The following is a 17,288-nucleotide window of genomic DNA, read 5'->3' as shown; positions in this document are numbered from 1 at the left end:
AAGTTGTTTGTTTTCTGTAGTATAGAACTCATGATGCCTGCATTTGCCCAAGGAATGATACATATGTGGTTATTTGTGGGAAGGCTTCATTTCATACTCAATTTTTTTGCAACTACTTGCACCGAAGCAAATAGCTTTCTTTTTTATAGAAACATACTAAAATTGTTTCTAACTACTTTTACCGAAGGATGAGAGCTTAATGTAGCAAGATTTATAACGATAGCGAATGTCAAAGACATACACAGTTGCTTACCCAAAATTTACTTATAGCGGAGTCCCAAGAAAACGCCAAACAAACAAAGAAATGCTATTTGTAGAAAGAAGGTGCTATGAGAATATAAATTGAAATTTTGTTTCAAAATTTTTGGTAAGTAGGTGGGGGGTTATAAGAAAAGTGAGGGGAGGGGGTTAATGGCAACTTTTTTAAAATGGCATTTGTGGAAAGTGCTATGAGAATATACATAGATTGAAATCTTTTTTGAAAATGTTTGGTGAGTTGGTGGGGGAGGGGTTATCAGAAATGCTTATTTTAGCAACGGGGGTCTCTACACAAAGTTTTATGATGCTAGATCCCTTGGAAATAATTTTTGCCGCAATTTTGGCATCATTTATTTTACTTTTTTTCAACAAAATATTCTAAAACGGGCACTATTACATCAGAAACTAAATTGTTGCAGTATTTGCAAACATTTGCGGCAGCACTGCAAATTGTTTGCAAAAAAAGAAAAACATTTGACGTAAATCAGTGCTGCCAATTGATGCTTTTTGAACATTTGACGTTAATTATACTGCAGTGATGCACAACTACTGCATTTACGTACGTACCCTGTCATTTCTCCAAATTTCGAATTTGTTGCGAATAAAATTCAACTGTTATTTAATAACTTCATATTCAAATACATTATACAATGGCTAAAAGCGGGACAGTCCCGCAAAAATCTGGAAATTTGGCAACACTTCTTTATAACCTCATAAATTCATGTATAAACCCAACAATATTATAAACACATACACATTCATTATTGTATACACATGCAAACATACTCGTACATATCTTCTCTGTTATGCGGATTGACCCAGCAAACATTCCGGTTTGAGATCAAATTAAATATACAAACGCAACTTTTTCAGCAATAAGAGGACGGAGTAAATTCTTATTTTGTGAAATCTTTTCAAATTGTTCACAAATGTATTTCAAATGTGGATTGCAAATACATAATTTATTATATAAAACTTCAACGGTCTTCACAAAAAAAAAGAATATAAACTCTAATTTCAGTGTATAAATAAAAATAACATTTGTATTTGTTGGGGAGTAAAATTTGTGATGGTGGTGGTATGTTGAATCGTACACAGCAGTTCTAGGAGACAGTACCGAACTAGTGATTTTACCCATCATTTGGGGTGGAAGCTAGTTACTTCAATAGCCACGTGACTAGCCATTTTAACACGGGCATATCCTAGGCAGGGGGTCAACTGTCGCTTTTTGATTACAATGGGACTGTCTAATAGGTGGTCCAAAGTAGGCAACGCAATGGATTCATATACTGGTTACATAGCGTCAGTTACCTTGCTAGCTTTGTAACTGGTTACTTGATCAGCTACTGGACTAGTTATTTTAACACGTACATGTCCTAAGCAGGGGGTCAATTGACCCTTTTTGATTACAATCTGACTATCGCATAGCTGATCGAAAGTAGTCAACGCTTCTGGTGGGTAAAATAAAGTGCAGTACAAAAAAAGTTTGAAGTGACTTCACCATAGGTTACTAAGAGACACTAAAGTGACTATTGACTTCATGCTATGTTACATAGGATATCAGTATACTTATGCAAAAATAAAAATAAACTGTATGAGAATTATATTAACAGAATTTGTAAAAAAACCAGTTTGTACGAATTACTCACAAAACGTTTAAAGTGACAATTGTCTTCACGCTAGATTACTTGGAATGCATAAAGTAACCAATTGTCTTCTCTCTGTACTACAAAGTGCACACACGTGTCAAATGACCAAAATATATAAAATGGAGTCAGCCAAGTGATAAGACATTTGTGACAATTACTGTCTTTAAGGGATACATTGACTACTTGCTTAACTGCTGGGTACATACACAAACAAATACATAAATACCCATGTGAATGTTTGTTGTTTAAAAAAATATTCTAGCACAATATTTATTAAATAAATTTCACCCCCGGGTGTTGTGTGTTGTAATTTTTATTACACACATTTTTTTTTAAGAAAATACAATTTTAAAATAAATTAAAGTTAATGTGAAAGTTCCGGAAAATTTTTTCTCGTTTTTTATTTTTTTATTTTTTTTAATTTTTTGCTTTGTTTTCAGTTAAAGGTCGGGCAATTGATCATTTAGGCTTGATTTATAAATTATAGCAATCTTATTTATACTAACGGACATACTAAGTATGTATAAATGTATTTCATGGGAATTGAAACAGTCATATTTATTTTCAAATGTTATAAATTGCATCATTTGATTTAATTAAATTATATTTTCTTTACTCGTATTACGGATTATAACTGAAGAAATCATTTAAAGCGATTCAGATAAGAAAGTCTTTTGAAGATTTACATATATAGTTTAGGTTTCAGTTTTAACAGGTTCCCTATGACAACTAACTACGTGTTAAATTCACCTAAATTTCAACTACTTCGGGTTCATTATTATTGCTGGGTAAGTAAAAAGGTACATTCCAAAAAGTTTCTTTTGCTTTAAGCAAAATTAAATTTCAATTATAACAATTAAAACTATTTAATAAGATTTCATTTATAATGAAATACATACAAAAATAAAAATAACAAAAAGTTTTCAATTTATTTTTCTAGTTTTTTTATTTTAGTTTGGTTTTTATGAATAAAAAAAAAAAATTAAATGAAAATTCTTGCTTCTGTTATTTTCAGTTTCATACCAGAAGATTATCTGAACTATTTCATTTGTTCGATCCTTTATTTTCATGAGTTTACTTAAAAAGTTTGAAAAAGAAGAAAAAAGTAAATAAATTGCAGATGTCTAGCTCATCATCTACTCTGTTATACCTACACATATTTTTTAAAATACATACATACATACACTGAATCAATTAAGTCTCCGTACAGACAACATACTCATAATATAAACTAGCAATTTATGGTCACTTTTCAATACATATTTAAAACTTTTTTTAATTCATTTTATAAAAAATCTTATAAACTAGAAATCAACATAAAAAAAATACAAACGTTTTCCTTAAAAACATAAAAATTTACATAAATTCAATCATTGTACGAAAAGTATCACCAAAAAAGTCTCCGTACAGTTAACCGTTTTAAGGCTAGGAATCCCAATATTAAACATAATTGCATTTAATATGTGGTAGGTCCTCCTTTCTAAGCGATTGCTTCATTTTAATGGCTGTGCATGGAATGGACCAGCTTAGTTGTTGTCAGGGAATCCAAAAATAAGCAAATTTTAATGGATAGAAAGAAAATTATTATTAACTTGCAAAATGAAGGAAAAAATCTAACCGAAATCAAGGATATTGTAAAAAGACCACGCTCTTCCATTCAGTACGTTATTCAACAGTTCAAAAAAACCGGAACAATGGCAAATAAACAAAGAACTGACCATTAAAGAAAAATAGACCACCACTTAGAGAGAATAATTGTACGATTTGTAGAAGGTAATCCAAAAATTAACGCATGTTTAATTGCGGGAAACTTGAAAACTAGTGATGAATTAACGGTAAACCCCAAAACTGTAAGAAACGCTCTTAAACTAAATGGATACAATGGTCGAGTAAGCCGTAAGAAGCCCCTTGTTCGAAAAGTGAACATGAAAAAGAGATTGGATTACGCTATCGAGCATATTGATAAAGATTTTTTATTTTGGGATCGAGTTATTTTTAGCGATAAAAGTAAATTGAATGTTTTTGGTTCTGATGGAAGAGAAATGTTATGGAGAAAGCCAAATACTGAAATGAATCCGAAGCATTTGACGCTAACCGTAAAGCATGGAGGAGATAACGTTGTTGTTAGGGGTTGCATGGCTTCATCTGGGGTGGGAAATCTTATTTTTGTTGAAAACACTATGGATAAATATGCATAACTTAATATATTAAAAGAAAACTTAAAACAAAGTTCTGGAAAATTAGGCTTGGACGTTTGTATTGCTTCCAACAAGACAACGATCCTAATCACACCTCTAGAATAGTAAAGAAATGTCTTATTTATAATGTTCTTAAGCACTTAAATTGCACAGCTCAGTCACCTGATCTCAACCCGATTGAGCATCTATGGGATCACTTGGAAAGAAAGGTTCGGCAGCACAATATAACGAGTAATGATCAGCTAAAAGCCGTTATAATGGAAGAGTGGTATAAAATAGATTCCCTGACAACAACAAAGCTGGTCCATTCCATGCACAGCCATTAAAATGCTGCAATTGCTCAGAAAGGAGGACCTACCTCATATTAAATTCAATTAAAATTAATATTGGGATTCCTTGCCTTAAAACGGTTAACTGTACGGAGACTTTTTTGGTGATACTTTTCGTACAATTATTGAATTTTTTAAATTTTTATGTTTTTAATGAAAATGTTTGTAGTTTTTTTATGTTGATTTCTAGTTTATAAGATTTTTTATAAAATGAATTAAAAAAAGGTTTAAATATGTATTGAAAAGTGACCATAAATATCTAGTTTATATTATGAGTATGACTGTACGGAGACTTAATTGATTCAGTGTATATGTATGTATAATGCTTGTATAAAAAAATAAAATTACTAATGCCTGAGGAACGGCCAGAGTGGGGTTTACTTCTGCCATTATTACTGTTGCCTTTTGTTGTGGTTTGTTTTATTTTCCGAACCAAGTTAATCAATTTTTTTTAGAGTGGTGGCTTATCGCACTACTTTTTCAACTACCAGTCTTTAGCAGCAGCTCTAAATAAAAGAAAAATGAGAATTAACTATTACCAAGACTACTTACTAATACGAAAATAAGTATGTATCACAGAGTTCTCTCACTCACTCATACACAGATACATAGTAACTAGGATTGAATAAGAACCCTGCAGTTCATTTAGAGAGCGAGATTGAACTCATAACCTCTCGTTTTAATCACTAAGTCCCGGTCCACACTGTGAAACATTTGCTGCAAAACATTTGAGTTTGATGATGAAAGGGGAAAGAGGAATGAAAAAGGGAACTTTGTTTCATGTACATGAAGTTTTTGTTGAGTATGTCATCCACATTTATTCGTTCGTATTCGTACTATACAGAAATGTAAAAAACTGAAAAGCAAAAACTTCACTGTGTGGACACGAATGCAGTTTCAAAAGAGAATTGAAAAATGTTTTGCAGCAACATTTCCGTGAAAGTAAATTTCACGTATTTATTTTTTTTCAGACGCGTTTTTGATTTTTTCTGTCAGTATTTTGTTAGCTGCTTGACAGCTAGGAAATATTTTTACAAAAACAATATCCATGTTGTTTGTTGTAGAATTGAGACTACCTGTAAATAAATTCGACTTGTTTTCGTATTTTCTGCATCATAAATCAGTGAGTACCAAAATACAAAAGGTCATACAGAATTACACGTGGTCATCGAAATGGAATATTTTTGAGGATTTTATTTTACTTGAATTTATTTTCAAAAACTTAAAGCGAATATTTGACTATTGTTTGTTACTGAATACACTGAATAAATACAGTGCAAATGATAACCATTTAACTACCACTTTAGCAGCCACAACGAACTAGTTTGTTGTACAAGTTGTGATTTAGCTAGTGTAAGGTTTCCAATTGACGCTTTTCAAACTGCTGGGAAACACACACTCATCACAAACAAAAACTATTTTATATCCACAAGAAACAAGTTGATGTGTTTTCATTTGTTATTGACTGCAGGATAAATATAAGGGCGGCAATGGTTTGAAAACAAGTTTGCTTTTTTAATTCCTTTATTAAGAGAAACCTAAAGATTCATTGTCAACAATAAGGCCAGGAGTAAAAGATGTCTAGAAGAATAGAATTCAGACGCCATTGTTGTTAAATAGCGCCATCATGACGGCCATAAGACTTGAAGACAAGATAAGAAGAAAACAAAAAGCAAAAACAGACAGACAGGCGCAGACATAGATAAATGGTAACCCATAAATACCAGTATCCACCATAATACAATAAAAGTCTAAACTGTACTGGTTATGATGATGGTTTGTTACAAAATAAATTTTAACCACCCCATGCCACAACCAGGGTTGTCACATTTTTTTTAACTCCATCGCCAAAAGCCAAATATCGCCAAAATACTTTTTTTTTTGATTTTTTATTGTAAAATACATACATACTAATTTTCTGTATTATAAAGTCAATTTATTTCGGTTTAAATCTAGTGCATTAGTTATTTATATTAAACTGATATCAAAAGTATACATTGTATTAGAATTAAACTTTTTTAACATTTTATCTGTAGGCTGAAATGAATTTCAACACAATTTATTAACTTATAACTTACTTATTTTATAACTTACTATTCTTATCAATGAATCTAAAAGTTCATATTGAAACTCCCTTTCTAAGCAAGCGTTCTGGTTGGTAAAATTAACATATTAAGAACGGCCAATGCTAAGTCTTTAAAGTGCAATGTTCCACTTGCATCTCAATAATAGTAAACTTGTGGCCAAAAATCTAACAAATTTTGTTGGAATTTCACCTTTAAAGATCTGAGTCCAATTGATATATGCTAATTTTTACCATTATTTCCATGCAGATACTTTTGGATTGAAAAATAAAATTAATGCATTTTGAACTACCGACAATTTCCATTTCATTTCAATATTGAAAATTCTTTGTATACTTTAGGGCACTGCTACACTTTCAACATATATTGACCGCGATCCAGTATCGCGATATTTATTGAACGTGTAGCTTGCAGTATTGATGTATCGCGATCCAAATCGCAGAATATCCTCATTTTGCGTGATCCATTACAATGGATCGCGATCCAAATATCACAATCACTGTTGCCAGATAATTTTGGTATAAAATCGTCAAAATTGGACTAAAAAATCGTCAAAATCGGCAAAATATTTTTGAAATCGGTAAAAAATCGGAAAAAATAAAAATACATACTTTTTTGTGAAATTCAGTTTGTATTTTTCATATTTCCACAAAAAGTAGGTAAGTCGTACCTACATACATATATTTCGAATACTAAGTCATGTACATAAACAATTCATATGAAAGGGATGTCAAAGACGTATGTGATATTCGAACCTACTATAAGTCAATTTCGAAAAAATCAAGTATCAGGCTTTATTAATTTTAAAAGGTCTTTAGTATAGGTTTATAGACATCCTTCAAGTAACTGTTTGTATAAACGATTTAATTTTTTTAATAATTTGTCTTGGCTAAATATTCGTTCCGCATATATTGGCGCGGCTAAAAATTAAAAATTTAACAATTTTTTTTCCAAATTCTAGCAAACATTTTTCATTTTGATTCATTAAATTATTAAAATCAAGTAATTTACGCTCTTTAAATTCAGATTATATTTTTATATATCATCTTCTATCTTACAAAAGCAATTATGGTTCAGTTTGTATTTATTATATTTGTTAATTAAATTATTATATGAAAACCTTGATGTAAATATAGACTTTTCAAAAAATCATTTTGAGGACTAAAATCGGCAAATCGCACTTTGCCATTTTTAAATCAAAAATCGTCAAAATGACGATAAATCGGCAAATCTGGCAACAGTGATCACAATATATATTCAACGTTTAGCAGTGCCCTTGTAAAGAGTTATATTTTCTTGTAACAGTTTAAGCATTTCTTTTAAAAGCTTTTTAAGTACAAAAAACAAATTTCTTTTAAAATTTCTACATCACATTCCTCCATTTTTATATTTTGTAATTTTATTTCAAATTCTGTTCCAAAATCGATAGATTTCTGATTCCAAAGAATCCGATTTTAATGAGCATATTAACAAATATTTCAAGAAAAGCAAATAATTTGTTAAAAAATCGCCAAATAAATCGCCATCTAGTCTGTAAATAGCCCAAAATTCGCCATGTCGCCAATTGGAAATTTTGATCGCCAAAGAAAATGAAAAATCGCCAGGTTTGGCGAGAAATCGCCACATCTGACAGCCCTAGCCACAACATGAAATCATCATCAGATGATTTTACTAAATATTAATACTTTTCTCTCTCTTTCCTATGTTTGTGGTGTTCATTCGTAGTGGTATTTAGTACGTATGACCTAATCAATGAACTAACTCTATGTGCACTCGATGGCCAACCTCAAATATTATTGAATAGATAATTTACAAAAATTATTGAATAGATAATTTTCGTAATTGCAACACAAAAAATAGCAAAAATGTGTTTTCAATTACGAAAATTATCTATTCAATAATTTTTGTATTTGAAATTCAACCAATAACGAAAATTTTATATTCAATTGTCAAAGTAATCAAATACAAATCTCAAAATTCAATAGAAAATGTCAAGAAATTTTGTTTTTGAGCAAATGAATACTTGATTTAATTATGAAATAATTGAAACCAGTTCAACATATGACAAATATTTGAATTGAAACGGTTTAAGAAATATTTTTTTCTGTGTATTCATGTGCTCAAAAACAAAATTTTCTAATATTTTCTATTGAATTTGATAATTTTGACAATTGAATATAAAATTTCCGTTATTGGATGAAATTTAAATACAAAAATTATTGAATAGATAATTTTCGTAATTGAAAACACATTTTTGTTATTTTTGTGTTTTCAATTACGAAAATTATCTATTCAATAATTTTTGTATTTAAAGTTCAACCAATAACGAAAATTGTATATTCAATTGTCAAAATTATCAAATTCAAAACTTAAAATTCAATAGAAAATATCAGAAAATTTTGTTTTTGAGCACATGAGTACTTGATTCAATTATGAAATAATTGAAACCAGTTCAATATGTGATAAATGTTTGTATTGAAATATAATTTTGTCTGTGTATTATAATAAAGTATTCCAATTTACGTTAGTTTTAAGAATTAAAATCAAAATTTAAAGATGAAGTTTGTCAAAAGCATTCTGTTTTGAAAACGTTCATGAAGGATCTTCGATGTGCATCAGCAAAATGTGTTGGTATAACATGTTTTGGTGATAAGACAAAAAAACTCATTTCAAGCAATAAACCAGTCTATTATATACAGTTCTGTCCTGGCTTTGCGTCTAACTTTGTTAACACACACTGCTGAAAAAACTATCGATTTTAAAAGAGAAGTGAAGGCAGCAACCAGTGGGTATGAATGGCAGTTATATATAAATATCAATAAAATGGCCTTTTGGGATCAGTGGTAAAAAAAACTATATCACTATTACATTTTTTTATATGTTTAAATTAAATAGAAAATTTTTTACAATTAAAATAAATGTTTTTTTATTTATATTTATATAGTTTTGAATAATTAAGAAAAATTAAATATTTTGTTTTGAAAATATGTACATATGTATGTATAAATTTTTCACATTGAATATACTCGATATTCTGGTATGATTGATCGATATTACTCATACGCAGACATGGATCATTGGAAAAGTATAATTCTAACTGAGACTAATACTTTTTAATTACATATAATATTTTGAAAACGATTCTTAAAAGAAGATAATTCACACTGGATTGTTGAAAAACAAAATTAAATTTTTTTGCCCGATACTAGTATCTAGAATAGAATCATGAGCTGTCAAAAAATTAATGTAAATATGAAGATTTAATGTAACATAGAAATTTTTTTTGTGAAATTAAAATTGGAAAATAAATTTGAAAATAGTGTTTAAGCTTGTTTTTCAGAGTTCTTCGACGCTCTCCCCACCAGTGTTGCCAATTTAGACCTTTTCTGGCTAAATTTAACCCTTTTCAATCTTGTTTAGCCACTAAAAAATTAATTTAGCCTTTAGCCATTTTTTTAGCCTTTTTTATTTTCATTTAGCCCTTTTTAAAGGCTAAATCAGAACTTATATATTTATATATTTAAAATTTCTCCAAAATTAGTTATATCCCTAATGTATTTAATATGTATTTAAATGTAATTTTTAATTTGTCTACTTAAAATATGAAAACTCCCAAAAAGCTGCAATCTCAGCTAGAGGTAACCAAATAAGGGTTTTTTTGTCCATTTCAATTTGTACTTGTTAAAAAAAAATAAGCGCTAAGGAGATAAAAAGGTTTATAAACAAATTTGAGATAAAGCATCATTATTTTTAATGATTTTAGTTTAAAAATCAAATGTTGGTTTATGTTTCAAAAAATACAAATAATGGAAAGATCAGGTGACAGGTTTACGAGTTTTACTTTAACAACAGTTTATTTGAAGAAGGAATCTAAAACACACACCTACCCCTTTACAAATGTATATAATTATGTAGTACATACATACGTACGAGTATGTATGTATTGAGTATTAAGGAATATTAATTTAGATCATTTTCTGAATATATACATATAATTTTAATGGGCAATTTGGTAAATATTTCTCTTTTATTCGATTCGATAGTTTCAGGAGATGGTTTGTAATTATTTGTTTTTAACATATTGCCTCCTTTTCACTCCTTATTTTTCAGCTAGTTTAATATAAAAAAGCTTTTAATAAATCTTAACTGTTTGTGGTGTATACACTGAAAGAAAAACGCTTCGTAACCCCAATGAAACTTTTACGTTAACCTGTTTACGTTAATGCAATGAAAATTTTCGTTAATGATATGAAATTTTACGTTGTATTTACGAAAATTACGTTAATATTACGATTCAGACAAAATGAGTATTTTTTGGCATTTCGTAGAGTCATTGATGCTACGAAACTTTTTACGTTAATATTACGTAAAACTTTAACGTGAGATTCAATGTATAAATTGAATAACGAATGTGTCCCAAATTAATTTTTTAGAATAAAAAAGGTTTAATTGGCAAATCCTAATTGTTTTTGTGTAAATATAGTAATATTTGTATGAAATACAGCACCCCTTAAAAATTCAATGAAATATTTACGTAGCCATAATGAATTTTTTGTTTTCCATTTTTTTGGATTAAATATTGAAAAATAAAAAAAATAAATTATATAAAACAAAATTATATATAAAGGAATCGAATTAATGTAGTTTGTAATATTTAAATTGCTTAGTTCTTGTTATTTTGCTAATATAACAAATTGTCATTAATGAGACGAAAAACGCCAAAAATTATGTCATTTTACATTAATATTTTAAACAAGTTTTTTAACAATCACGTAATTATGACGAACGTTTAATGAAACCATGTCATTAAATTAATGAACTTGTAATCCATGCAACGTAATGTGTCATTGTATTTCTTTGCAAACAAATCATAACGGGACTTTATGGCAAACATATTTTTAATGAAAATTTGTAGTAAATACAATGATTTTATCATTAATTTAACGTAATGTGACATTCAATAAAAAAAAAAAATTAAGTATTTAATATAATAATAGTAAATACAACGATTCGGATATCAATACAACGTAAAGTTGCGTTGTATTGAACGTTTCTTAAAGAAATAACGGGACACAAGAGAATGTAGATGCTGATGGACACAAAGAAAAATAAAATAGAGTTGGGACATAATGTGGCACGTTAAAAAAAAATACAACAACAACATAAATTGCATCATCTTCTGTTTTTGAGAGTTTCTTTTTATTTAATTTTAGTTTATTTTAAACAGTCAACAAGTGAAGAGTTGTTGTGATAAAAATATAATTGATTTATTTGTTGTTTATAAAAAGTTGAAATTGTGATCAAAATCTAATTTGGTAATACATAATTTGAAGTGTTTTTTGTGCAAAAATGGATTGAGGAGGATTTATTTCAATCAATTGAGGAAGTGGTTTTCGATTCAAGTGGATCAATGACTCATAAGAAAGGTAAGCTATTATTAATACATCAAAAGGAAAATTTATGATACCCATTAAAGAATACGTTTAAATTTTATTTTTAGATGAAGAAACTCAAAAAACATGTTACAATATCTACTAACTTCTTGGAGCCTAAATCACCTCATAAACTTTTTTCAATGTAAACATTAATAATTATATAAAAATTTAAACAAACTATTAAAATATTTTTTTTTAGAATAAAACATCACAATTTCCATAATGTCTGCTAATGACTTATTTGAAATTACTCAGCAAATGAAAATTGGCGACAAGATCGTTTTTAAGTATAATTTAGAAAAGTGGAGGGCGGAGAAAAACATGTCTCAACAAATTTTGAGTGACTCTCAGGAATCCAAAAACGTTTCATCACCATTTTTCACTATCTCAGTCTTCCTGCAGCGACAATTTTTTTTACTGATATTCAATTATTTTTCATTTTAGCGGTATTCACAATGTAGAGTACTTGGCCTGGTAATGTAGTAAAAGAGCACAATATCAAAAAAAATAAAAACGAAATACATTAGAAATTGAAATGTTTGTCAATAAATAGCTTTTCTGCTTTTTTACTAAGCCAAGTACTCTACATTGTGAATACCGCTTAAATTTTTTGTATTTATTTATACAAATGCAAAGTATGTATATTGAAATCGAATTTAAATACAAAAAGTATTTAAAAAGTATTAATACATATGTACATTTAGATTAAAATCCTAATAAATTGTAATTATAAATAACTTATTTTTGTTCATTATTATTATGAAAGGAATCGTTTTTGGAATGAAATCTTTTATTAAAATAATGATTAATATTGTTAATATAATGTCTTATAATCATTATATTTATGATATATTTCATTTCGAAATGTAAAAACATCGTTCCATTAATGTAGGATATAATTATATTAGTGAAGCAATGTCATTAAACCAATGTCAACATTCATTGCATATATGATAAAGTTTCTTAACATCAATGAAACATGTCGTTATACTATTAATGCAAAATCGTTAAATTAATGATTTTTTTCATATTAGTATTGAAAGAGATTCATTAATTTAATGAAACCCTTTCATTATATTGACGAAATTGTATCATTGGTTTAATGATATTTGACATTGTAAACACGTATGGTGACGTTATTTATATATTCTATATTAATGACATTATTTCATTATATTTACGAAAATTTTGAGATTAATGAAACATTTTTCGTTAATGCAATGACACCGGTAATCGGACTGATTTCAAGAACAAAATCATTAATATAACGTAGAAAAACGTTGTATTTACGAAGGTTTTTCTTTCAGTGTACTCGCATATCGTCATCAAAAATGCGTACTAAACTAAAATAAATTCAATACATTTTTAAGTGATCAGATAAAACAATTCAAGAACACGTATAGGGCTGTTAACTTAACGTATGTTAACTTAACGTAAGACTTTAGTGCGATTATAGTACATTAAATAAGTGTAACAAGAATTTGACATACAAATCGAAAAAAAAAATTTCTTGGTCGGTCGAAAGTTGTTTTTATGTCAAATATTAAAATATAAAACGAATATATTGTAGTTTTTTTTTTTTTAAAAAAAAAGTAATATTAATTTTAAAAATCAACACTCAAACGGAAATTATATTTTTAACAGATTCAGTCGTCACAGTTACGTTACATTTAATCACTATAACTGTTTTAACTACATTACACACAACAAACACGAATTGTTCCCGAGTGTCCATTCATCAGCTGTCACAGAAAATAGTGCTGAAAATTTAATGTTCTGCGGCTCTAAAAAAACACCCTTTATAAAGGTGCTTGTCATTTTGTGTTGTTGCGCTGCATTAGAATAAATCAAACATTTTCTAAGATAGGTTGTTTTCATTTCAGCTGTACATTATTATTCTTTATTTTATTCTTTAGTAGTCAAAACTAACTAAATTTGAGGCCAATCGGATAACTACAACCCATGCCGGAAATCGATTGGCTGAACAACAGTACTTTTTCCGATGTCTTAAAAATAAATAAATCTTATCTTATCTTCTGGAGGATATTATTAGTCAACAGTATGCATATTTTAACCGCATTTCTGTGTAGAAAAATGGGTAAACTGTGAAATAACTTGGTTATTTTCCCCTTGATTTTAATGTTTTATACCTTGTTGGAAAGATAATTTTCTGTGAAAGATAAGATTTATTTCAGATATTAAAAACATGTTATCTAAAATGCGAAACTGTTTAAGATATAAAAAAGTATCATTATTTACTTAGTTTTACAACTTTCAATTGATTTACAGCAGTTAATAAAATACGACCCATCCAAAGCAAATGTATTTTTTTGAAGACAGGTGTAATGTACATAGTTGGTTTCATTGGAGCACCCGAGACAGCTCTTCAAAAAAAAATGTTCTTATTGTAATAAATTTATTCAACGACTGTTTTTTAAGCTTAACTTAAATTTATATAAATTTTAATCATCAATCTAATTATTTGGACAATTAACTGTGAGTATTGTGTGAAATGCAAATTCAAAACATAGATGAGGTGAAAATGTTAAAAATATTAAGTATTCGTATGGTGAAAAATGTTTGAAAGAAAGGAATTTGTGAAAATTGTTATGAGAAACCTTCATATTAATTAAAATTAAAATGTGAATTTCTAAAAGTACACAGGAGGTATTAACAGTAACAGTTTTTGTTAATGATCAATAAATTATTTAACAGTGATGTGGAAGTGAATAAATGAATGGAGTTTCTTATACGTAAGATCGATCATGTTGTGATTAAAAGTTACGTGACTGTGAATTTACTTACGAAAACATATGCGTGAAATGCTTGAATATGCGTGAATTTCTCTTAGATTGAAATAAAAGTGCAATTGTGATAATGAAGATTGATACGTAAAAAGGTGTGAGTGTGTGCTTTTTCTTATGTTTTTTCTGTGTTTTTTTTTAGAAATTTTAGTTTTTCACTGGGTAATACCTTTTTTGTTAACAATAATTTTTTTCAGCAAATCTTTTACCAATAAAGTTTTTGTAAATATTTTTTAAGAATTGTTTTTCTATTTTTGAATTTTAGATGTTTTGATTTTTCTAAAATTTCTCCGATATGCTATAAATGCGTTTAACGCTCACACATTGGCGACGGAGGCGTTCACATTCAATTTCTCGAAAATCTGCATGCGATGATGAACACGAACCCACTGTGAACGTCCGATCTTCGTTGATGTCGTGATCAGAGTTGTAGGGGCAAGAATCGAGCGAAGCTTCTCCTTGTGTTGACGATGCTTCAGAGTCGTCTTCTTCTTCGGAGGAGGAAGATACGTCGTGAGATGACAGGGTTGTCTGTGAGTTGTGACGAGAGAGAATTTTGGGATCGTCGTTGTTATTGTTGTGGTTTTTCAAAAGGGCACTCTTCAAGTCGTGGGCAACAGAATTGGCCGGTGGCTCAGGGATGATCGGTGTTGGCAAATCGAATGAGTTGCGCTGGTGTTGTAACTGAGGTTGTGTTGTGATAACTCCTGCCGGATTTCCCAAAATATTGGGAGCTTCAGGAAAAATGCGATTGTCGGAACCAGAGGTTGAAAATTTTGATAGTAACGATTTAGAGGAATTCTTGTTCTTCAACTGTTGTTGCTGCAAATAGTAGTAATCTCTGGGCAAAGACGAGGTATTTTGTAATTGTTGTGCTTCGTAAACACTACGATTAGCTGGCCTGAATCCACTTTCAGCACTTGCTCCACTGCTTCCGCCGGAATTCAGCGCGGGCGTACTTACGGAATAATTCTCAGATTCAGTTTGAACTTGAGCTTTCAAGTCACTTATAACACTTGCCGTCGAAGCAGTCGGTGTTGTGGCAGTCGATAAGTTAAAACCGGCCGCAGCAAGTTGAGCACTCAGTAGAGGAGTTAAATTGGCCAAGAACTGTTCTTCTTGTTGCTTTTGGCGCTGTTCGTCCAAGTGACGACGATACGCATCAATTTGATCACTTGCAGAGGGTGTTGTACTATGTATGCATCCTTGAAAAAAATCCAATGCTTCGTACAGTATAAAACATAGACCAAGGACAAGAAATGTCTCCATCATAACGAACTGAGAGCCATTTGGCACTTGACACAAACCACTGAGCACTATGTTATGTATTCAAATTGTTTTCTTGCTTCCTCCTTTAAATTATCATTAATATGTATTATTATCTGCGCTAGTAAGAAATTTTAATTTGTTTCTTAAATATTTAGATAAATGTGTAAGTTACAAAAGCATTGCACTGGTGCTATCTATCAACAAGCCAAAAGGTATTTAGTAAAGAATTCATTTTTAAATATTAAATATTATTTGCAAGAAATTTCAAAGCAAAATGTGCGAAAATTTGCCCCAAGATTAACTGAATTATATAAAAAAAAACGAAACTCAAAATACTAAGGGATTTTACATGCTTGTTGTAATTATCATTTCTTCTTAAATATAAATTTGTTTACAAAAAATTCAAACAATAAGAGCAAATAAAATAAATAAAAACTAAAAAGAAATATATACAATTACATTTTATTTTATTTTTATTTCCTAATTATTATGTACATTAGTGCAAGTATGTATAACTAGTATTTCTAATGCCTAACATTGTATTTACTTCATTTTATTTACAGACATACATACATTTGCACCATTAAATACATACAGATACAAGTAGATTTATTTATGAATTTATAAATCTCACATACACCCACACACACACGGGCAGACTAAATAGTTTTTCCCCAGGATTAACTGACTGTATTTATTTGTTGGTAAATAGAATCAAATCAATTTGAGGTAGTATTGTTTCACCAATATTATTTAGTGTTTTATTTATTTATTTATTAAATAATAGTATTGAGTACGAATTTTGCCATACACTTTGCATTGTGTAGATCAAATTAAATTCTAATATTTATATATTTATTTTTCTTTAATAATACGTATTTATATTGTACACACAAATGATAGACCTTTGAGTAGGAGCAAGTATGAACTATAAATTAATATGAATTATACATAAAGTCTATAAAAACAATAAAAACAATAAAATAATTTATTTATATACATATATATCCCCATTATTTATACATATATACAGTGGTGGCCAGCTATTTAAGACAAATACTTGAATTTTTTTCATCAACTGAATTTTAAGTGCGATAGAGCCAAAACAAAGCTTGTTATAATAAGTTGTTTACGGTGATAAACTAGTTTGAGAAACTTGTTTATTCATACAAAACAAAAACAGGTTTGTAACTAGCTTTTGAGATAAACTACTTACAAACAAACTAGTTTTTGCTAATGCAACTCTGTTTTTAAAATTTTTT

The 17,288-nt window shown here is 29.0% G+C and overlaps 2 protein-coding genes across 2 annotated transcripts in view; both read right to left on the bottom strand.

The window, feature by feature from the left end:
- The window catches only part of rg (rugose), a 361,631-nt gene that overhangs the window by 157,688 nt on the left and 186,655 nt on the right, over positions 1-17,288 (bottom strand). The gene's annotated exons all lie outside the window — the stretch shown is intronic.
- Positions 14,656-16,103, bottom strand: LOC135956992 (uncharacterized). The gene has a single exon (XM_065507632.1). It carries the CDS (start codon positions 16,027-16,029, stop codon positions 15,037-15,039), a length of 993 nt encoding a protein of 330 aa, XP_065363704.1. The 5' UTR covers positions 16,030-16,103; the 3' UTR covers positions 14,656-15,036.

The sequence above is a fragment of the Calliphora vicina genome, chromosome 4 (assembly GCF_958450345.1).
Source record: "Calliphora vicina chromosome 4, idCalVici1.1, whole genome shotgun sequence".
NCBI classification, from domain to species: domain Eukaryota; kingdom Metazoa; phylum Arthropoda; class Insecta; order Diptera; family Calliphoridae; genus Calliphora; species Calliphora vicina.
This window is presented reverse-complemented; position numbering and strand designations above follow the sequence as displayed.